Here is a 23778-nt window from a genome sequence, read left to right as displayed (position 1 = left end):
GTGTACTTCAGCAAGTCTTGATCAATCTAACTGCACCCTGTCACACAGAAATGCCACTATTAGCTTTCCAGCCTGTGCACAAATTAACACGATCCAGCCACCAAGCACACAGCACTGGTAGCTATAATAAAGCTGAGTATGAGGTCTGCACTCTTGCAGAGAAAAGTGGATGCAACTAACATCTCATAATAACTTCATGTCTGGAGTAAGGCCTGAGGTTCTTAATCTAAAGCCCAACAGGGCATATTTTTATTCTAAAAGGAGTTAAGAGCATTCTGTAGAAAAGGGTAAGAAAGGCTAACAATTCCTCTGTGCACTTCTTATCAGTCCTGTGCTCCACACAAATCACTGAGGGCTTTGAGAGTATGAAAGATCAGGTCTTCAGGTCAATGGCAAGTTTAAACTTTGTGGAAACAGTGCTAAAAAGTCAAAGTGTCTGTCCATGCTACAGAGCTTTCCATTTGCTCTCATTTGAGTGCTACATCACATTTCTTCAGTTAAGATCTTTTCTCATCAAGGAAGCTAGAATAGGTTTCTTCTTTTTGGCTAAACCTCTCTTAAAATGTATTCCAATAATCTTTCCAGTTACCAGTACATGTGTGTTTTAAATATCATAGCTGCACAGAGTACAGGTACACAGCAACTTCACCTCTTCATGGTGTGTCATGGTACACTGTTTAGATTTATTCACGGAGATAATGCAATATGGTGCTAACTAACAAGTGTCTCTGCTGCAAATAAATTTCACTTTCTCCTCTCCCCATCTTCTACTTCACACAAGCAGGTTTTGTCCCTTTACTCATGCCAAGTATTTAATTGAATTTAGTCTGAGCAATAAATGAGGCCCTTTGCATTATCTCTATGTACACATGGAGCACTTGGAACTGTTCTGGATACTACAGATGCAAGAACCTCTAAAAGATGTATGAATTTTCCCCAAGACTAACTGCCAAGATCATCTCACTGCGCTACACTAGACTGGAATAAGCTACAGTTCTTACCTGAACACAGGTGTGCCTTTGTCTCTCTGTATGAAATATGACATATTTCTCCTCAACCTGGGCTGTTTGTATCACCCAAAGGACAACTACATCACTTTGCACAGCTTCCAGCTATAAACACTCAGGGGCAGTCCATGTGAGTGATTTATGGCATAGGAGGAGCTCTTCTGGGAACAAATTTGTCTTTGATCTATAACTAGGATGTTGCAGTAGGCAACCATTCATAACACAACATGGATACAGGTTGTTGCAGCAGCCAGCTCTCTACACATGAGTAGCAGGTGCCCGTGGCCAGAAAATGACAAAAATCTTACTGCTGGTGAAGAAAAAATGTGGATGTGTGGTGTTGGAACCAGAACAGATCAGAGTGAATCAAACTATTGTGCTCGCCTCTTTCAGTCACCAGCTGGTAACGCAGATGGACCCATCGACTCAGTTCTGCTATTTTGTTTCTGTGAAAAGCCCTACTGACATTCAGAGGTTCACACGTGTATTAGTGCCATCAGTCAATGCCCCAAAGCACTATATATTTTTTAAAACCCCTTATTTTCGGAAATTGACTTTACTGCTGATACTTGCAACCAGGATTTATGGACACTTCTGCCGGAGTAGGAGTAGTACAGGCTTCTGATATCATTATCGTGGAAATGGATCCAGATGTTGAATGTGTCTCAACCAACAGACCTGTAACCATAATGATTGATTCTAATACTTTTGGGAGTGTTTATGTGATTATAAAACTGCTGCAAGGTAAGCTTTCAAATATTACAACACTAAAGTAATGCTCTTATGAAGTATCAATTCAAAAGGTTTTTTTGAACCTTATTTTATAAAGTTCAATTCATTTAAGTGGGAATAATTTTGCAGATATAATCCTCAAGGAGTGGAATACTAAAAGCTCTTTAAATCAGTCGATTTGGAATTTAATGCTGCACTAGCAAAAGGAGTTTTAGTAAATAAAATACCTGATAGTATCTGGCTGTAAAAGGAGGAGAAGGACACTATCTTTGAACTGAGCATTCAAAGGACACTCAAAAAAAGTCAGTGAAACTCTTCTTTTAACAGAATCTGGTTATTACAATTTTTTTGTTTTGTTTGCTTGGTTGGTTGTTGTTTTTCTTTTTCCTGCAGTAGAACACACAAGCATATAAGCAGTAACATACAAGCAGCCATAGCTAGGGCACAATCGCTTGTCACAGCTCCTGCAAATGTTAATGTGATTCTCTTTCTTTTGCTGCAGGATGTTGCTCCACATGTATCCTTGGACCACATGGAAAACTGAAAGCTCAAGAACTTCATAGGTTATAAATTAAGTGAATGTAGTCACTTTTCTCATATGCCCTGATATAGAAGAAGAGCTTGGGGTTGATTGTAAGAGGAACATTCTTCTAATAATGCTTACTGCAGTTTCCTTATCTGTAGTCACATATTGATAAGAGCTATACTAGCTGAAAAGAAATAGAAGAAATTAAAGGTTTGGTACCTATCATCTTTCTAATGAAAATTCCATCTCACGTATCAGCCAAGACACAGAGCTGGGATGGCAGGAATATGTGCAAAGTCATGCCCTACCAGGACTCTGGGAGTTGTAGCATAGAACCTAGTTCACTGTCCTCATTTGGAGCTGAACTGGACCTTAGACAGGACCTTAGACAAGCAAGAAGAGTGGTTTATAAATAACTGTACAGCTGTGGTCCTTCATACATGTGTTCCCAAAATTAACATCACTCACACGAGTGATCCTATTAAATCCACAGCATCATTTATTGCTCACAAAAGGAAAGCCCATTAAATCCACAGCATTACCTATTGCCCACAAAATGAAAGCCCATAAACCACTTGACTATCTCTAACCTGAGGGATTTTATCATCTGTGAAGCCTTGGACTAGCTAAGAATGACATGGCTCCGAATTAATTACTCCTTTGTAGCTCTTCTCATCACTTTTTGCATTAGACAAATGTCAGTATTTACAGGATCAAGTTCTTAATTGAAAATGTTCACTGCCAACTCATGCAGCCACCAACAAAACCAGAGATCTTATATCAAAATATTTTAATGATCCTTTAAGAAGCAAAACATGATGAATGTCACATGTTGCCACCATCCTGAGATTGTGCTTTGCTACAATTAAACAATAGCCAGGAGTTTCAGAATTTTCCAAATAATCATTACTTTGTATTTTAAAAATGATTACTCAAAATTCATAAATGTAGCAGTCTCTCGTGAAAAAATCACCCCTTTTTCTCTCCAAGTGTAAAATATTTCCTATTGTAATAATGCAGTTTAATGCTCACAAAATCACATCAGATCAAATCCAACACAGAACTGCTGAGATATACAGAAATTGTCTTCCTTAGGATCATCACCCTGGAATTAAAACAATAAAATATGTTATTGATATTCCTTGTGTAGTAGAAAAACTGCTTGCTATACTTGAAATAAGCCAATAGCTTACTCTTCTGTGTATGCATTGCACCCTCTGCATCTGCTTTTTCATCCTTATTTCAAACTGTCAGTCTGTGAGATCTATAATACAGAATCATCAGCTCACAAAATTCTCCTGGGTAAGCTGGACGGCTAGTGCCTGGTCTAGCTTGAGCACTTGCTCTTTCTGAAGGAGGGCTCCTTCATTTGAATAACCCCAGAACTGCTCACGCCTACCCCACCTGCACCACCCTCTTCAGGCTTCCTAAGCTAACCAAGGCTGGGTCTAACCAGTATCTTCATGGGAACACATCCACTGCTAATCTGAATATGGAGATGTTCTAAATTATAGTATCTTAATCATATTTTGAATTAGCTAAAGATTGAAATATTCTGTGTCTTCAGCAGGATAGTTCTGCTGTGGAAAACCAAACAAAACCCTTGGAGATCTGTAAATACTTCTTCATTTGAATTGAAATCTAATATAAATTCTAATATGATTTAATCTATATTTTTCTATTTTGGTGGGTTTTAATTGAAACAGAAGCAACCCATCTCCACTTATTTCATTACTGACATTATTCTTAACGCTTAACTTCGTTCACTGAATGCATGAGCAAAGTGTGTGCTTAAAAGCTGCACTGCATGGGTGCTATCGCAGAAGACCTTCTTTTCAATATTACACATATCTAATAATTTCACGCTGGATAATATTTGCTAAAGTCAAGGATAGGTTGAAATCTGTCAGCCTGATAGGAATCTAGAGGAGTCCTTATTTTAAAATGTGGTATCATTTTTCTCAAAGTAATTAGAAGTGAGCTGTGGGGCAGTTCACATTTCTCTAGCTACACTGAGACACCAGAAGCATAAAAGAATTTCAGCAGAATTTAAGCTCATGTTGGTATTCTACTGTTATAAATAGGTTATGTATAACTGTATTTATCACTTACTTGGATTGCAGCAAATTTCAAGATTAAAAAAATATCACATGCTGACAGAGTTTGGAACAAAATGATCTTCTTTGATCTTAATTCCTGTGCAAGTAAGCAGGCAGCCCCCTGCTCTACAGGATGCTGATCTGCTAGTTCCACCTTGAGTGGAGGGAGTCACTGCTGCTCTCTCTCAGAAATAGATGGCATTTAATTGTCTGGTTGGAATTAAAAAGCCTCATACCTAATTTTTACTTTCCAGGTAAGATACACTCACACAGTCAAAGGTTCAGCAGTTCTTACTTCCTAATCATGAGCACACCTCTGCTCAGCCTCTCCTCCCTCAGTCCTTCTGCTCAGACAATTGAGCAATATTTTTCTTCCCCAGGTTCAGGGTCTCAGTTTTATTCTTTCTTTTGGTGTGTTTTTCGTTGACTGACTCCTCTGAGCAGCTGCTTAATGTTACTGTTCTGTATGTCAAAACCCCACATACCTATCTTCCCTGCTGTCTTTTCCTAGCAAACAGAAAACCTGATGGATTCTTGGTCAGACAAAATCTGCATTTTAACCAGGCTTCTGGGCAATCAAATTTATGTCAGTCTGATTAATTTATCATCTGACAATTTTTCTAATCAGATTTTTCTTTCTATTTTTAAATATGAATCAGGTCATTTCCCCTCCTTGAACCTATGTTTACTTGAAGCTAATGACATGCCCTTCAGGCTTATCAGGTTAAACCAATGAACAAACAAGACTTCCTTCAGTTGCAGGGCCATAGCAAAAATGATTTGGTAATCTAATACAAAATAATAAAGACCATTATTTTAACTACATTTCAAGATTTTGCTGATGTTGCATTTTACATTTTACCCTTTGTGATAGGTATGCACCTACTGTAGTGAAGGCATGTACATGTCTGTTGAGCATGATCATAAATGTGCAGGAGCAGATATTAAGGCAGATGGAATTTCCCAGGTTGAGGGACTCTACAAGGCTCTAACATATGGCAATTCTCCCTGTCCAATAAGAAAAGTTCACCTTTTCAATGGTAAGGATGGTGTTTAGGAGCAATATTGCCAAAAATGATTCATTGGGATGTATTTATATTCTCCCTATAGGTGCTTGCAGCAGAGCAGCTTCCTTCACTTCCTATTTACAGCAACAAACCTTTGTGTCCTAGTAATATGTGAGAAAAGTTCTGCCTGAGCCTCCTATGGGCACCCAGGGGTGTAACGAACCTTTGGATACCCAGTAATAGGAAGAACATGGAGCAGGGAGAACATAAAAGGGAAATTGAAAAGAGAAAGGAGATTGTTCAGCTTTTAGAAAAGGTTATCTTCAGTGAAATACAGTCATTATAGAATTTCAATTACCTCTAATAGTTGATAATACTAACAGAATGGTAGCTCATACTGAAAGCATTTAATTTCTTTGGTTTTCTCTTTGGAAATATAAGTGTAAATCAGGGCAGCACAACTTATTTTTCTTGTGGCATTTTTCTTTCTTTACAGCTTATTTTGCAAATTTAGCCTCATAAGTGATCTTCAGTCTGTCAAGCAAGGACAGCATTTAATTAACAGATACAGATGCTTAAATATTTTTGTGGCTTCTATCTACTTCTTTCTAGAGTAAGTATTTCTAAAGAGCTGTCTTTCATTTTCTTAGCTGATGTAGTTACTGCAATTAAAATTACACAGTTATGTCTCCAGGGATTTATATTATAGGAATAATAAATAAAATGGAAACTGCTGGGTATGAACAACTTAGTGACTAAGAAAAATACATTATGTATTTCTTAACCTTTCCAATATACTGCAACTTTTTCCAAGTAAAAAAGCATACTTTTGCCACACGAAACTGCATGCATATACAATTTACTTTCTCCTAGGTAATCTCTTGCCACGGAATAGGAGAGCGGATTTACTAGATGGATTCTAGGCCCCTTCTCACAGGTTTTATATTATTTTAATAATCTATGAGAGCAGTTTAGTTCTGTATTTTTAAAAAAACCCCTGAAACTGAATAAAATTGTGCCTTCTTGGTACTAGCAATCTGCTATTTTAAAACTTGGCATTCTCTGACAATAAAACAAGTGTGAATGTATCTTTGGTAGAATGTTTTCTAGATATCAACAAAGGATATTTTCAAATACATTTCAGAATCTAGCCAGGAGAAAAGCCCTTAGCTTTTAAACTTAAAATTTCTGGCTTGAACAAGATGATGCTATTTTAATTTATTTAACTTGAGTAATACAGTCATGAGATTACATCAGTAAAATTAAAGCATATTCTATACAATGGCAGTTCTATTGTACACTTCACTTACTGTTGTATTAACTTGAACCCCCTGGAAAAATGGAGTTCTCTGAAAGGCAAATCTGACAACAGTGTTGTGAGCTCAGGAATTTCTGAGTTAGCTTAAAAGAGGAAGAAGTATTTATACGAATTGGTCTTATTTTGTCAACAGGGCAAATCAAGATTGAAAACATTGACAAATCTTTTCAGAGTCATCTGTAGTCTGTACACAGTAAACTGGCTCAAGGTCAGAGGCCAGACTGTGCTGCATTTCTCTGAGGCAATACACAGAAGGCAGAGGTCCAAGGGGGATGGAACAGATAGAAAGGACAGAGGAAAAAGAATGACACTTCATCCCGTATTTCAAACTCCCAGATTCTGAACTGCCTCAAGGTAAAATCCTCAGCAAGATCTGCTGTACTGTATAGCAGCTTCCTCACTGCTGCCCACAAGCTGTTCTGCAGCCCCAGAATGCAAGAGCACACTGCTCTGATTTTTACCTAACAAGAGGAGACAAGGCCACATTCATGCTACTCCTTAATGGAGCAATCTTAATCCTTACTGTGCTCTCTGTATGCATCTGGAAAGGCTGTGCCAGGATTAGGTGTCCTCTCTTGTAGATCACAATATGTGAATGTTTTTAATAAATCAATTCTCAAAGGGGGCTGGTTCCTGGGAACTGATACCAAACCAAACATAGATTGGTGAGACATGTATCTGAGATAAGGCGACAGTACTGACTGTGATTTATGGGGATAATCTGTATTTAGCTATGCTTCCCATCTAATGCTCACAATTAGAAAACATTTCTCAACTCTGTGATACATATTTATTTACAAAGCTCCAAACTTTCACTTATTTAGGAACACAACTTTCATGGAGTGTAAGGTAGAAACATCTCTCTAAGGAAGAGCAGACCCTTGACTCATTACTGAAATAAAGACATTGTATGTGGTAAGAATAGGACCTACCTTTTTAGTCTGATTCACATTTACCAAACTGCAACTTCAAAATGCCTTTGCCATGAAGCTGAAGGATCTGGTTGTATTCTTTGGGCATTGCATGGAAGCCCGGTTTAGGCAGTTGGTTGTCATAATAGTGGTGGCTGATTGGCATCTTCTCTGTGGATTTTGAGAAAGGCCAGAAGCCATAGAGCTTCACATTCTCACATAGCTCAAGAGCAGCACTAGTGATCATAAAACCAGATGACAATCGGTAGGCTTTCACACCCTTAGTTCTCCAGAACTGGGCAAGACTTTTCAGATAAGCGGGATGAAAAAATATTGCCCTTTGGGTTGCTTTGAACTCTTTCAGAGTGTGATATACTTTAAAAGAAGTGGCTGTGTTGCTTCTGAAGGAAAATGCTGGCAATAAAAGAAAAGCATCTCCATAGACGGCAATGTTTTCCAGAAATTCTGTCTTCTTTTCATTTAGCTTGTTGTATCTGCAAAGTACAACATTTTAGGAATGGAATGTATTATTGATATAAATATTACAGACCAAAACAGCACAAATGCACTGGCATATACGAGTTATGAACTCTGCTGCACCAGTTCAGCCTGTCTATACTGCAAATTTATACCACCCTATTATATGTTGTCATATGTGCACTTATGAAAATTTGACTATTGTATAATAAGAACACACTAAACAGGAGTGTGAGTAGGCAACTGAGTTGGCAACACAGGAGCTACTGATGCAGATCAAAATCACTTCTAATGAGACTAGGACCTGTTTACAGAACTGATTAAGAAATTTCAAAGGAGAATGCAAAAAACCCCCCTGTATTAATACTTCCTCTATTTAAACCTACATGCACTAAGATATGTACTGCATATTTCTTACATCAATAGGTATAAAATAATCTCTCTTCAGAATCTGTGTGTCTGCCCTGGTGGAAATAAAGGATATATGTTGGAGCAGTAAAGATTAGTGTGTGCTCAGGTTTTATTTGCCTTTGATATACTCTTAAAATAGCTAAAAGTACAGGCATGTCTGTTTATATGCTTCGACTACCAAGGGAACATATGGAGATCTAGAAAGACTTAGAGCTCTAACTTTACAAATGAAGAGCGTTCATTCTCGGCTGCTTTCAGTCCACAACAGCAAATAGACTTAGCTCTCACTAGTGTATAATTCAAATTTGGTGCTCCCAAATACTGAACAGTGAAATTCACAAGTTATCCAAGAAGTGATACAAGAAAGGGCATCACTCAACTCATGTCCTCTATAGATCTCACTATTCTGAATCACCTGAACTTGTACTTGCACCGCCTTTGGGATTCGAAGCACTGAGTCCTCTTTCGTAGGGAGTTGTCTATTTGAGCAGTGTATTTTCACTTTCTAAGGGCTACCAGAGCCCACTTTTCACAAATGGCTCCAGCAGAAACTGGAAAAATTCGTTTCACTTCCCTTCACAACTTGAGTAGGTTCAAACCCTCTTCTTACGCAGCACTTCAAGACAGAGGACAGCAGCTACTGCCATTTCCATTCAAAACCCTCACAGAGGAGTTATCAGTTACCTCTTGCACAACTGAATTCGTGCAAGGAGTGATACAGCCCTTCTCAGCCTGAAGGGGTTTAAACTTACAGCTTCTGCTTCCCAGAAAAGTGCCATTATCACCAGACTCTGAAACAAAATGAATGAGAAAGACTCAGGCCCTCCTGTTGACCCTGAGCCTCTGTGCATGCAAGAGTCACACAGCCAAAACAAGCAAGAAACACCCGAGCCTACATCTAGGAAAAGTGGCTGAAGGCTGAATTTCTGGCCTCTACTCCAAGAATTTCTCTACTTCTACTCAGAGTAAAGTACATAAAGGGTCCCCAGGACAGAACTCAGATGTCTGTTCTTCCTTAGCTAGAAACCTGGACAACCCAACTTTGTCTTGTTCTCCTTTCCAGCTCTGCCACTGTAAGGAGAAGTGTAGCCCAGCTCCATTAGGACACATTAGAACTGTGCTTTTCTGCAAGAGAGTTCACCTACATCGTACACCCTGACAGACACAGTTCAGATGCTGATTAACCTTAACAATAATAACATCAGACAAACCTGGTATGCAAACACAGAATTAGAAATTACAGGGCATAATGTCAGAATAGGTCTTCTGAAAGACAAAACCAACTTAGTTCTGCTAAACGGTACCAAGTTGCTTCCTACTCCTTCTTCCAAAGCATTTACAGTCTTCTCTGAATATTTAAATAAATAATTTTTTAAATCCTAAAGTCTTCTTATAATCTCTTTTCACCCTTACACAGGTTTAGCTCCTATTATCTTCAGTGTAACTCCTATTAACCCTGTTGTGCCTTAATGTGGCTAAAAAATGAGGTCATTTGTGGCAGAACACTTTGATCAAGCCCAGACAAATCACGGATCAGGTCAGTAGTCACCAAGGATGCTGAGTCATTGGACACTTTTCCTTCCTCATGTTCTTGTGCAGCCCTGCTAACATCAATGAGCTAAATCTATTTTTGGGAAAGCAATAATTCATCTTCATTTAAATCAAAAAGGTCCAGGTAAGCATTAACATAGTTAGTACTCATTCCAAAAAATGAAATTCTATCCCTAAATCAATGAAAAATGCCTGTTAGTCATTTCTATCTACTCACTGTACTTTTTCCTTCTTCCTTTCAAGGTGAAAAAAAAAAGCTTTGCCTGATGTTGTCTTTTTGACAATACAGTTATGACAGACAATAAGATACAATAAGATACAGTAAGATCAGTAAGCAGTAAATAACATGCCACAGCAGTCCTCTTCATAGATAAGCTGCAGTTCCAGCCTGCTGAAGATGTCAGATCAGTCAACCTGGCCTTATTAGATTTTCTTTTCATCAAGAAGGTGAAAAAAACCCACCAAAACCTCTGCTGAGAAAAAAGAGCATCTTTCATATGGATTGAGAAAATGGATTACAGAAACTGGACCTCCATTCAGGAAACAGCCTTCACCAAAACAGCCTCTAAGCACATTAGCTAAGAACATGTGCTTACAGTCCTACCGATAGAATCAGACATACATTTTCAGTCAGACATACATTACCTATTTATGATTACAATTCCTTTCTAAATGCTTGGGGTCATGAGGGTCATGGGGGGAAAAAGAAGAGGTTTGGGCTTACAATCATCAATTTTACTCTGCCATAAATTGTTGACTTGTGTCAGGCTCTTGCTAATCTGGGTATTGCTGACTCCTTTCTGCTACAAATAAGGCCAGGTTTAACAGATTTCCATTTAGACTAGTACATATTTTACACAGGAACTAAGGCTTAATGAGGTAATCTGCATGCACTGCTCTTATGATGGTATCCCAGTGAATTTCTGACAAAATTTAAATCATGTCAAACAATTATACACCATTGCACAGAAATAGATTTGCAGTGGTACTCACTTCTGAGCTATGATACTTGGATTAACAGTCACGAGGTTTGTTTTATTGCCAACATCTTTGCTAATGCTTCCCGTGGTTGGAGGAAGGTTACACCTGGAATTGAGAAACATTTGCTTAAACAGATGTGCACCAGAAATGCTTTACAGTTATTATTTGCAAATTCCTCTCTTGTGCAATGACACTTTCACATCAGCTCCCAGGGATGTCTAAGCACTTTACAAATATTAAATAAGGTTTACAGCACTCCTAGTAAAAATATTTAATCTACTGTACAGATGGTTAAAATAGGGCACAGAGAGATGATTTTTATAAATCATACCACAAACCAGGAGCATAGTTAAAATCCCAGAAGGAGCCAGTCTATGAACACTCTACACTATCTGCTAGGAAATACCTCTTGCCTAAACAATGCATTTCTACTGAAAGTCTTCTACTGTGTCTTCTAACAACAGTGTAACTTGCCTTATTGCAGAAACAGTGATTTCTGTAAAATGTAAACCCAGTATTTTTTTAAAGTTGGTCACTTAGTAAGTTTAGTATTTTAGTATGCAGATTTCCCACTTTTATTAGGACAGTTATCTAGCTGGAAAGACCTTTTTTTAAAAAAAAGTTTTCAAAAGCCCAAATAGTAGTCAATAGTAAGAAAAGGAAACAAAATCCAGCAGACTGGAACCTTCCTTCTGTTACTCTGTTCCCTTGTAGGAACTACAAAGTGTGACTCCTACTGATAGTGTGGGCCAAATAATGATCTAAGTACACCTGATTTTCTCCCAATCTATGCAGCAAGATAAAAAAACCTACTTAAATGCTTAATTTTTTAGATGTCTAATAGAAGGTGAGACAAATATCAGGACAGTTAAATGATTACATGAGTGAGACAAACTAAGGTGTAAACATGTGGCATTTAATACCAGTCTCCTAAGGGATCCTAAATGACCAGAAATTTCAGGTTCTCAGATGATCACGTTTCACATCACCGCAAGGTGTCTTTGCAATTATAGATCATACATGTATCCGTATAGACTCCTCTCTAATTAGAAGCAGCATTCTGAAAACTACGAAGCAGTAGTATCCTTAGAGAGGCAGAAAGAAAAAATTTTTAAGATCCTTTCTTATTGCTACAAACTGGCATTGGTAGGCTTCCAAGCCTGCCAAGTTTTTAGAAACACTCGACACACTTCAGTAAGATGAAGCAGCTCTTACCTGAACACAAAGTCAGAACTATCTATTTCAGCTCCGCAGCTGGAATTTTTCAGAATGCCTCCGTTTCCAACCACAGCACAGGTCTTGAAGGGATAGACTGAAAGAGGCGAGGACTGCAAGCAAATAAAAAGACACAGACAATGCCTTAAAAATCTTTTGATTGTTTCTTTGTGTCAATTTGCTCCTGCAGGTTTAATATGGTAAATCCCAGTAAAAGCATTCACCATTTAGGCAGACAGGGTTGGCAGACCTTGACAGCCAAGAGCGAAAAACAGGCACCAACAGACTGAGAACTGCTACTTCAGTCATCAGAACTTTGAGGGAATAACACTGGATTACTAAAACTGGGTATCTTTTAAATACACTTAACATAAAAACTATCTAGTGGTGAATGAATCCTTGAAAAGCTAAGGAACTAGCTTGTACTGAAGATAGCTTAAATTTTACCCATTTTCCTTTGCACTGTAACAGATTGCAGGCTTTCATATAGTCATTGACTTTCTCAGCTAATAGAAGGGAACTTTGTAAACGCTCAGCACTTGTGTCATCACGCACTACATTTGAAGTAAAAAATTGAAATTAGGGGAACCTGAAGATGTTGAAAAGGATAATGATGTGCCTTGGCTTAACTCATGGTGAATGTGAGGCCTCACTGACGAGGTTACTGTTTCTGGCTGTTCATCTCTCTCTGCTCCTCTTCTTTTTACAGCTTGCTGTCTTGCCGTGGGGAAGCTGAGTGGGAGCTAAGTGCATCCACTTGAGAACCAGCACAGATCACAACCTAGCAAACGAATGTAAATTGTTGGCTATTTCAGTTGACATTAATACAGTTGGCTGTTATCCCAGCCTCTGAAACTTTTCATACATCTTGTTCACCCCCTTCTGCTGTGGGAGCACTGACATTCAACAGAGACACCAACAGTTGGGTAACTGCAGAAATTAAAGCCAGTTGTAAGATTGAGTCAAGACTTGCTTATGGAAAGCATTATCCTTCCTCCTTCTCTCATCAGCTTGCCTGAAGAGAAGAAGGATGGGGCACTGCTACGAACAAGACAAAAAGTGTGGGGAAAACGGCAAACATCATGTTGCCTGGCAGTATATTACAAAACAACATGCCCAAATATTTTGTTCAATTCTGAAAAGACAGCAGGAGAACACAAAGGCCAGACAACTCTGGCTAGCTTAGCACATATATGTGCACATAAAACACTACTGTTCTCTTCTCTCTCTAAGTTTAAATTTGGAACCACTGTAACCTATATTGCAATGAAGTCCTTAATGATTCACAGCAGCATTAGGAAGAACTACTCTCGTGGTAGCTGGGATCTCACAAACCAAGAATGCCAGAGCTGGGTAAGAGGGCTCCCATGTGCTCTTAGTTTTGAGAAACCAAATACAACCTCTTTGTCTAGTCTCAAGAACTTGTATGTCTTTGAGGGTCCTGAGCTACAAAGTCTGATTCCTTCTCTCAACCTGTGTTTTTGGCTGAAAATGCCTCACCCCAGTGGCCAACAAAGCTGGTGAAAGGGCTGGAAGAAATTTCCTATGAGGAGCAGCTGAGGACTTAGGACTTGTCTAGTTTGGAGAAAAGGAGGCTAAGGGGCCTCATTGCTCTCCCCAGCTTCCTGAGGAGGGGAAATGTCGAGGAAGGTGCTGATCTCTTCTCCCTGCTATTCAGTGGTAGGAGACATGGGAATGGTTCATAGCCGTACCAGGGGAGGTTAAGACTGGATTTTAGGAAGCATTTCTTTACCAAGAGGATGGTCAAACACCGGAATAGGCTTGTGGTTGATGCTCCCAGCCTGTCAATGTTTAAGAGGCATTTGGACAATGTTCTTAATAACTTGCTTTAAGTTGGTCAGCCCTGAATTGGTCAGGCAGTTGGACTAGATGATTGTTGTAGGTCCCTTCCAATTGAAATTACTCTATTTTGTTCTATTCTATTCTATTCTGTATTGTGTTTACCACCAAGATAGCTTTCATAAATTACATGCCAAGACGGCACCAGAAATGGCATGGGTATATGAAGAATATGAAATGTTCTTCCAGACTGAAATGCCTTTAAAAATGGGAAGGATAAAAGCAAGGTAAATATTTTCAGAATATTCACTCCTGAATTCAGCCGGCTGCCAAGCTGGGCTTGTGTTCTGCAGCAACTCTGCCTTTAATCTGATCTATGATACCCTGTCCATGCCTCCACCACGGCAGAGGAAGGCTGAAAAAAAACATATTGCAAGGTGAATAAAGAAGTGCAAAAAGGGTCTGATGGGTCTTTTCCAGAGGAATCAAAGCAGCTCTATTACTAGCCCAATATATATATATGATACTGCAATCATAGTAACAGGTAAAGATACAGTTCTTACCACAGGCAGCATCTTAAAAATGTCCTCTGTAATGAGGATGGTCTTTTTACTGTCCACTTCATAACTCATGTTACTTCCCAGTGGGCTGTTGTTTTGAGAAGCAATAAAATTGTGAATTGCATCACAGCAGGAAGCTAATTCTGACCTGCAAAAAACCCAAACAAAACCTGCTCAAAGATAGGCAAATAAGTAGGAAAGCAGTGCTGGAGAACTAGATCAATGAAAACCAGTTCAAATTAACTAAGCAACAAAAGACTATATGAACCTTCTATAATGTCATTTCCCTTGACTTGCTTTGCAGAGCAAGTCCATTTTCACAGCAAATATTCAGAAACCAATCAGACCAAGAACTTACACTATTTTTCTTTCTTGGTCTCCTTTTCCCACCAAGAAAAAGTTGTAGTCAATCTCCTCCATATTATTAATTGCTAAGATTATTTTAGAAACACTGAGAACCTTCAGTTCCCAAAATTAACAATGTGATTTCAATCAACATAGAACAAGTGACTGTAAGAAACTAGAAGGCTGAAGAAAGAAAAAAACAATGAGATGAAAGAAATGATGATGAAAGGTACTGGAGATAGTACTTGGTGAACAGCTAGATGGTTGCAAGCCAATTAATTAATAATTAATTTCTGCAACTGTTCAGCACAGTTTTTCTGTGCACATTATCAGAGATGTTAAATAAATTAGATCACAACTGCCACATAAAGAAGACAGATACTTCTGTGGTAGAGACAGACAGCCTAGCTGCTCCCCAAAACACCCAGCAAAAGTCCTTAAATAAGCAAGAGTGCAAGGGATTCACTCAAACTTTTTGTGTGAGTGAAGACTATCACTCATCTTACAATTTCTGTTACCTCCAAAGTTATGAAAATCTTATCTGTGCAAATATCCTGCATTATTAACAGTGAAATGCAGTGCAAAGCCCCATCAGACCTTTGAAATCAGACCTAAAACACTGAAATTCATTTTGCTTTAGGCAACAACATTTCCTCTGCTGCCACGGGATCTGATTTTCAGACTGTAAGGCTGAAATGTTCATGTCCAGACATTACGTATCAATTGTTAAGACACAGCTTTCTCATTGGGTGAGATACTAAGAGAACTACTGACAATTTAGAGAAGAATATACATTTATAATAGAATTGCTTGGAATTTTGAAGAAGATACCACAGCAGGGAAAAGATAGTAATTCCTTTCCTAACAATGAAGGTTAATTGGGAAGAAAAAATCAGTTAGAGTCTGAGGAACAGAAAAGTTTTATTTCATACTTTTTCAGTGATTAAAGTAAACCAAACTGTTGGAACTAGTTAAACATTACAGGACAAATCCTAGGTAAGCTCGCTTTAATAGGGTAAGACACAGGGAAGTTGCTTCATTTCACTTTATCAACAATGTAGACAAAGAAAATATTCTAATAATAATATAATTTTATTTCTGATGGAGATGAAGCACAGAAGAAGAGCCCAGGCATTATGTTTCCTGGAAGATAGGGAACAGAATGAACAGGTCTGGGATAACTCCCAGTCTCACTTCTTTTGGAAAAATGGTCAAAATAAGGGTAAAAAAAAAGGTTGGGAAGGTTGGTTTGATTCATATATAAAATACCAAAGGAAAGAAAAAAAAGAGTAACATTTCAATAGTCAGATGACTTACTGGTATACATAAACCCATTTTGAATACTGAGCTCTGAAACTCCTTAAAGACAAAGTTCCCAGATGTGTGAGGAAAACTGGGAATGACTGAGTGCTGGGATGGCAGAGATTTGAAATAACCATACTAGGAGAGTAACTAGGAAATGCTAATCCTGAGAGAGGAATGAGTAGGGTTCAGATTTCCACAAACTGCATTCTGCTCCACCCCCTGAATTCAGTGATACCCATTGCCCTGCTCAAAGCCTTAAGGGATAGACAAGGTCAGTGGTCACTGAAAACCACTAGGTACAAGGGTGGGAATGAGAGTATGTTCTGCAGGTCAGGAGGTGCCCATACGGTGAAAACAATTTCCCTGGGCATATATAGTATCCTATTTTAAATATATGGAAAAATACAAAGGGAGCAATGAGGCAGTAGAGTCAAATGATGAAGTCTGGGAACACTGGATGTTATTGGACCACTCTTGACTGGAGCCCACTTAATTTTCTTTCTTGTACACTTTTTCTTTCTAACCTTAATATGTACTGCGGTAATAAGAGGATTCAGACATCACTGTCAAGTCCCGAGGGCACCACCAAGCCTCACTACCCCTTTCCAGAACCCTGGGGCTGTTCCCATCTTGTCTGTGGCTCAGGACCCTACTTTGACCCTCCAGAGCCATCAGTCCCTGCCCCAACACCACCACAGCAGGGCCAGTCTCCAGTTGTGTCCATCCTGTCCCCAGGGATGTGGACATGCCCATGCCCAAGGCTAGGGCTGACCCACTCCTGGCCAGGGGTAGGATGAGCCCAGGTGCCAGTTCCTGCTCTGCTGGCCAGGTTACTGTGTTGGAATCGCACACCCTGTTCCTCAGGAAGAAGCCATCTCTTACTGTTCCCTGGCACTCACATGGAGATGAGGAATCACATAACTCATAATTTTTATTTGCTTTGTTTTTTTTCTTAGAGCTAAATGGAGCAGGCCTAAATATTATCTATGTGAACCATGGGACATTCAGAGGAGAAGGAATAATGCCAGAATATTCTTGACAGTTTTAGTAAAACAGCTGTTTTGGTGTGATGGCTACCAGACCCTGAAAAAGCAAACTGATGACAGATACCATTCATTAATACTGATGACAAGATTTTGCTTTTTATTATTCATTCCACAAGAATGAGTGCTTCAATAAAAGCAGAAACAGCCTGGAAGAAAAACAGATATCAGAATTAATATGAAAGTAATTGTTTAAATTAATATTATGGATCCACTGAGGAAGTAAAACATAGCCAGGCTAGTTCAAAAACACAGTAAGAACAAGAGAATACATATTGATTAATGACATATATTCTTAGAGCACATGTGGTAAAAATTTGGTGGTAACAATAGAAACCTTATTTAGATCAAATCATGAAACAGAATCCCACTGTGCCCAAGAATCCCTGTACAGAGCTCCAGTGGGAATACATGTAATTTGCAGACAGCAACACCCACTGGCAATGTATTCAGCAGTCTGTTCATACAGGATTTTGTACAATCTGTTTCACATGGTAATCTAAAACTGACAGTAAATAATGAGGAAGGGGTAGAGACTGGGCAGTTCAAGCAATTTATTACTGCAATCATCATCAGGGTATTAATGTCATATGTGGTCTCTCTCATCAGGTGATGACACCCCTAAAAAGCATGTACTTCGTAAGATTAAGATATATACCATACAAGCCAATTGTTTTAATAAGTGCTATATGCAAGGTGTTGCAAAGCCAAGACAACATTTTAACTTGTGTACCATGCCACCTGGGGAGAGGGAAACTGTTAAAATCTACTGTACAAAGAAGTTCCTAAACAGATGGTGGGATCAGAAACAAGGGGCAGAATCTTAACAGCATCAAACAGTACTACCTTAAAGTCAAACTCTGCATTCTTTTTTTTTTTTTTTTTTTTAAGAGTAGAAAGTGATCTATATTGTCTGTTCTGACAAGGAGAAAACACTGAGAAGCAGCTCTTGGAAGATGGGATGTTGCTATACAGGCTGAGCATCCACTTCAGATACATGTCAGAACAGGTTTGTAGCTTACAGTAAGAAGGTTTAAGTTCCATATTTTAACAAAGACTGTGAGGTTGCCCTTGAACAAAGTGTTTTTATGATCTAGTCACAGCATCACAGTCCAGAGGAAGGAAGTTAACTTTCTTCACAGTGGCTAGTATGGGGCTATGTTTTGGACTTGTGCTGAACACAATAATATAGAGATGCCTTTATTATTGCTGAGCAGGGCTTACACAGAGCCAAGGCCTTTTCTGCTTTTCATACTGCCACACTAGTGAGGCAATTGGGGGTGCATGGGAGGTTGGGAAGAAATACAGCCAGGACAGATTACCAAAGGGATATTCCATACATATGACATCATGCTCAGGATACAAAGCTGAGGGAAGAAGGAGGAAGCAGGGGGGACATTTGGAGTAATGACGTTTGTCTTCCCAAGTAACCGCTACATGTGGTGGGGCCCAGCTCTCCTGGGGATGCCTGAACACCTGCCTGCCCATGGGAAGCAGTGAATTAATGCCTTGTTTTGCTTTGCTTGTGTGTGTGACTTTTGCTTTCTCTATTAAACTGTATTTACCTCAACCCATGAGTTTTCTTGCTTTCACCCTTCTGATTGTCTCCCTGAACTGGTGGGGGAGTGAGAGAGTGGCTGTATGGGGCTTGGCTGCTGGCTGGAGTTAAACTACAACACTAGTACTAAAAGTACCAAGAGGCTTTGATTCATCCTCCTGCAGTTAGTGGGATGATTTTCAGAACATCTTCTTTAACTAGAAATGCTTAGCTAAAGTAATTTTGTTCTCTCTCTATATTTTTCAAATATTTTAGTCAGATACATATCTGGTGTGAAAAGGCACTTGCGTTTACACCCAATTTTACACAGCTTTGTACTTTGGACATTGGAAAGAGAGTATACCACTGGAACTAGTATACTCCAGCCTACAGCTGGACCACTGGACCAACACAACTAACTGTGATTCTCAGGAGATTGTAGTACCCCCACTTGGATGTGAGCCTGCAGAGTCTGACAGGCTCTGAGCCTGCAGAGTCTGAGTCTTTTATGTAGACTACACTTCAGTGTGACACCAGTGCCTGTGGATCTGGGGCCAGAGGGCATTCATCATTGCTGAGAACAGTGTGAAATATTTCACTGTCATTATACACTGGACAAAACTGAGGTGGGAGGAGGGGAAAATGTATGGAGATGGACACTGCAGAAGTATCAAATTATCCAAAACATTGTTCAAAATAGTAGAAGATCAACTGTCTTCTAAGGTCATGGTGGGGAGGGTAAGAAAAATAATTTTAATTTGCTCTAAAAAACCCTTAAGTTCAGTATTAGGAAGCACACTGAAACAGTTGCCTAGGCAAGGTGTGAAGTTTCAACAACTGGAGTATTTTAATAGATATCTGGACAAACCTTTTTGAGTAATGGTCTAAGTCCATTTGATTCTAAGTCACCTTTTACAAACATCTATAAAGTGAACGTTTGTTTGCATAAAGAATAACATATCAGTCAGTCCTATTATAAAGCACTTGCACATTACTGACACCAACAATGCTTATACAGACGTATCTCCTTGTGCTTTTTCAGTTACCCAACACACAAAAACATCACACAAGGGATAACCAAACGCAAAGTAAGACCAGCAAATATTTAAAGCTCTAACTTCTGTAAGCCTGATGCTAAAGTGTATTTCACAGCACAGTTTGTAATGTCATTTGAATAAACGGCAAAGTGTTAAGGCGACAAAAGTCTTTGGATTACTAAGAAGCAGAAAAAGCCCATGCTTGCCTAGCAGCTTGTTTTAACAGTTCACCTGGCCTGGCTGTTTGTAATCATTAGTTCATGTGAGCTGTTATACTGTACAGGTGAGGACATCAAAGATTTTGAGTTTTCATACTGAAGAGACTACCATGACAGTAGAAGAACTCACAAAAAATTCTACTATATAACAGCAAAATTTCAAGGGCACAACTACAAACAGCAAGACTACCTTTTATCTATGTCCACTGCTGTAATATTTTACAATGAGCAAGCAATTATTTATTGTACTTCACTGGGGGCTCTAAACAACGATACAGGTTTCTCCAGGCCCTTGTCAATCCAAGTCAATATCCCCAAAGTACAGCGAGGCATATTGTGACATATTCCGAACTTTTAGAAAAGAGTGCTTAAATTTAATATCTGAAATAGAACATGCTGAAGAGGAATGCTACACTGACAGCCCTTGAACTGTCTATATATGAAGCAACATCATAAATGTCTAAGACAATGAAAGTCAAAAGGGTTGAATATGAAATCAAGACTGAATATTTAAAAAGTGTAATAAAATTTTCAAACCAAAGACTATTTAAAGAGTCTGTCATGAAGACATAATTAACTCGGACTGATCCAAAATTAGGTTCTGCTTACAGGAATTCTCCAACCTTTAGGAAAGTATATAAAAGTCTGTAGAGCAATTAAAAGATTCAACCATTTCTTCAAACTGTCACCAATTACTACCTCTCTATCTTTTCCTCTTTTGAAAAAAAAAATGTCTTTGAATATATAATCATTGTTTTATATGATCTATTAAACCTGTGCTGCAAATGTACTTTTAAACAACACTATAGTCTCAGAGTTCTGTATATGCTTGTATACTGGAAGATTTCAGAGATTACAGTGGAATTATTGATCTGTTTAGTGTTAGGAAAGCTATTGATTATGTGGTGGTGTGAGCTTATGTAAGCATAAATTGACCTTGCAGGGTATTTTATTTGTATTTCAACTGGGGTTCATGGCAGTACACAGATGTGATAAGCAATACTGTAATATAGGTTAGAGTATAGCTCGCAACAAATTAATCTCTTCAAGAAGGATTGGGGTTTTTTTAATCTGCAGGAATGTTTAACACACACTTTTGAGAAGAGATATTGAAGTGGGAAAAGGGTAATAGAGGTCAAGGGGAACAAAAAGCAAGAGGAAAAATAACAGGACTAAGATAATGGGTTGATCTTTAACTAGTCTTTTTAAGAGTCTGGGTTCTTTTTTTGAAAGTAGTAATATTTTCTTTTTTAAAAAAGTAAAAAATATTTGCGTGGGGGCAGAGGGAAGCAGTGTGCCAGCTAAACTGCAGTGTAACATCAGGAATTTTACAACTGTATTTTATACCTAGGAATTTCCTTCTCCATTATCATATGTAAATAAGGTTTGTCTGGAGTGGTCTTTCTTGGGGAGAGGGAGAGGGCCCAGTACCCACAGTTCACACAAGGCTATTCCAGTGTGATACCACCCCTGAGGAACTGTTGCATTGCTTTGCCAGGCTTCAAGGTCAGGGAGATAGCCCAGAAATACAATGCCCAGAGGCTTCTCTGAAATACAGCATCTGCACAGCCTTTCTTTCTCCATATCCTTCCTCCCCTCATTTTGAGGGCTGTTTTAACTATTTGTAGCTTTCTGCAAAAACAGGAGTCACAACTGTTTTAAAAACCTATAGATTATTTGACACCATGGGTGTAGAGCCCAAATGAGAATAATTCAAGCTTAAAAGTCTGTAAAGCAGAGACATGAGGCGTAAAAGACGATTACAGCTTGCACCTAATCGTGCTCTGTAATTTGTTGCCCTAATGAGACATTTCTTTTAAGTGGAAAACCTTTGAAGAATACTAACATAATAATTAATATTCAGGTTACCTAGGGAACCTGAGACTCTACTGAGTGTGGCTAGAAGAACCTTTGCAGAGGAAGCTACCCAGCATGGCTTTTTCTCCTGGAGTTTTAAGGATGACACTTCCAGGCAGCTGTGAGCTTATTTCCCCTACCTTTCCAAGTTTCTCTCTTAGAACCAAGAAATCCAAGGACTTGCTCTGTCTAACACAAGTTAGAGCTGACGTAAAATTGAAAAGGGAGGAAGACTGGACTTGAGGTTGACTTAGAAACAAACGCATAATGTGGAGATGTGTAGAGCCGTAAAGAACAAGAAAAAATTAAAAAAAAAAAACAAACAAAAACCCACCAAAAACAAAAGAAAGTGAATTTCATAAAGAAAAAGTCTGAATAAAAAAATAGTTTTCTATATGTCCCTACCAGTAAATTTTGGAGAAGACTTTCCCTAAATCACAGTTAGTAGGATGCTATTTACACCACTTCCGCTACATCACCTTTACTAGCTTCTATTGTGAAGCTAGACAAAACCTCTTTAGCAATGACTAACAGATGCTACTGTGGGGCGCAATAAATCTTAACTAAATTTCAAGAGCAATGAACCAAGTGCTTGCACTTGCTCCTCTGAGGGCAGCCTAAATCTGGCAACGCTGATGTCACTATTACAGACACTAAACTGAAGGGCCAGGGTACTGGTTTCCTGACAGAGGCTGGACAAAAATCAACCAGAGAAGAGTGCCCATGGATATGAGAGGTATCAAAGAGAACATCATGGCTTGTACTTGCCTCCTGGTTCTTCTTAATTTTGAGAAATGCATGTGTAAACATCACGTAGCTATCAAGAACCACTGACCACTGCCAGATAGTAATCTAGCCACCTGCAGAGCAGAGCAGCTTTGGAGGAAGCCATTTGGAAAAGGCCAGCTCTCTGACAAAAAACGGACACAGTTTGCACAGCTGCATGGTAAAAGTAGTAGAGGGTCGACCTGGGATCCAGCACTCTTCTCTCCAACAGTGAGTTAGCAAAAACACTGTACTTTGTGTGAGGCACGCCTGTCAGCTGTAACACTTTTGCCAAATAAAAAGACAAGTATTTCTTTCCTGCACTGCACTTCTAACTCATATTCTTTTATTTGGCCTGGATCTGTTGGGAGAGCAGCTTACAAAGAGGATGGATGTGTACTCATTGGCACACTGTGCCGTCTTCTAGGAACATAAGAGTTACTGGCTTAGATCACATATTCCTTCACTCCACTAGCAGTGTGATGGCAGCCAAAAGCTGCAAAGGAAAACACAGGAAAGCTTCTCTGAAAAATTGACAACCCCAGGAGAAGCTGCTCTTGAACCTTATTAATTAGAGGTTAGTTTATGCCCAGAAGCATAAGACATTAAATCCCTTATAAATATGCATGTCTGTCCTTCAGAACTTCAGGATAATAGAGAGATGTCATAAAATTGACACCATGCCCGAGAAGCATCTAAGTGTTCACTCCATTTAACAGATGGGCAAACAGGAAAAGAAGTTAAGCAGCTTCTCTGCAGTCTAGTCAGCAGGCAGACTTCTGGTGGCACTGGCAGGTGACTAATGTGACACAGGCAGCTTCAAGTCCCCCTCCGAAAGGTGGCTGTCTGTAGTACTTGATCCCTGCTGCACAGCCCCTCTGAGACTAATTTCCTCTTCTGAAAATGGGTGTGTTTATCTACCTACTTAATGAAATTTTTAGAACTGTATAATATTTGTGTTATACAGCTATTACTAACAGGAGGGTAATTTAGAAAAAGGAAGAGATGTACTTCCCATGGATTATTAATTCATTTATTTCACCACAATTTTAGAAACTTTGTTCCCCACAGAGCTC

At 38.9% G+C, this 23778-nt stretch overlaps 1 protein-coding gene across 1 annotated transcript in view; it reads right to left on the bottom strand.

Moving 5' to 3' along the window:
• Nucleotides 1-1052: 1052 nt before the first annotated feature.
• Nucleotides 1053-23778, bottom strand: part of ST8SIA6 (ST8 alpha-N-acetyl-neuraminide alpha-2,8-sialyltransferase 6) — a 39918-nt gene continuing 17192 nt past the window's right edge. The window contains 5 exon segments of the mRNA XM_027695561.1: nucleotides 1053-3370; nucleotides 7622-8094; nucleotides 11033-11125; nucleotides 12236-12348; nucleotides 14599-14743. Coding sequence (XP_027551362.1) covers nucleotides 7626-8094; nucleotides 11033-11125; nucleotides 12236-12348; nucleotides 14599-14743 — 820 coding nt within the window. The 3' untranslated portion in view covers nucleotides 1053-3370; nucleotides 7622-7625.

The sequence above is a fragment of the Neopelma chrysocephalum genome, unplaced genomic scaffold (genome assembly GCF_003984885.1).
Source record: "Neopelma chrysocephalum unplaced genomic scaffold, ASM398488v2 Primary Assembly neopelma1_102, whole genome shotgun sequence".
In the NCBI taxonomy this organism is placed as follows: domain Eukaryota; kingdom Metazoa; phylum Chordata; class Aves; order Passeriformes; family Pipridae; genus Neopelma; species Neopelma chrysocephalum.
Note: the sequence above shows the minus strand (reverse complement) of the source record. Positions and strands in the feature narration are given on the sequence as shown.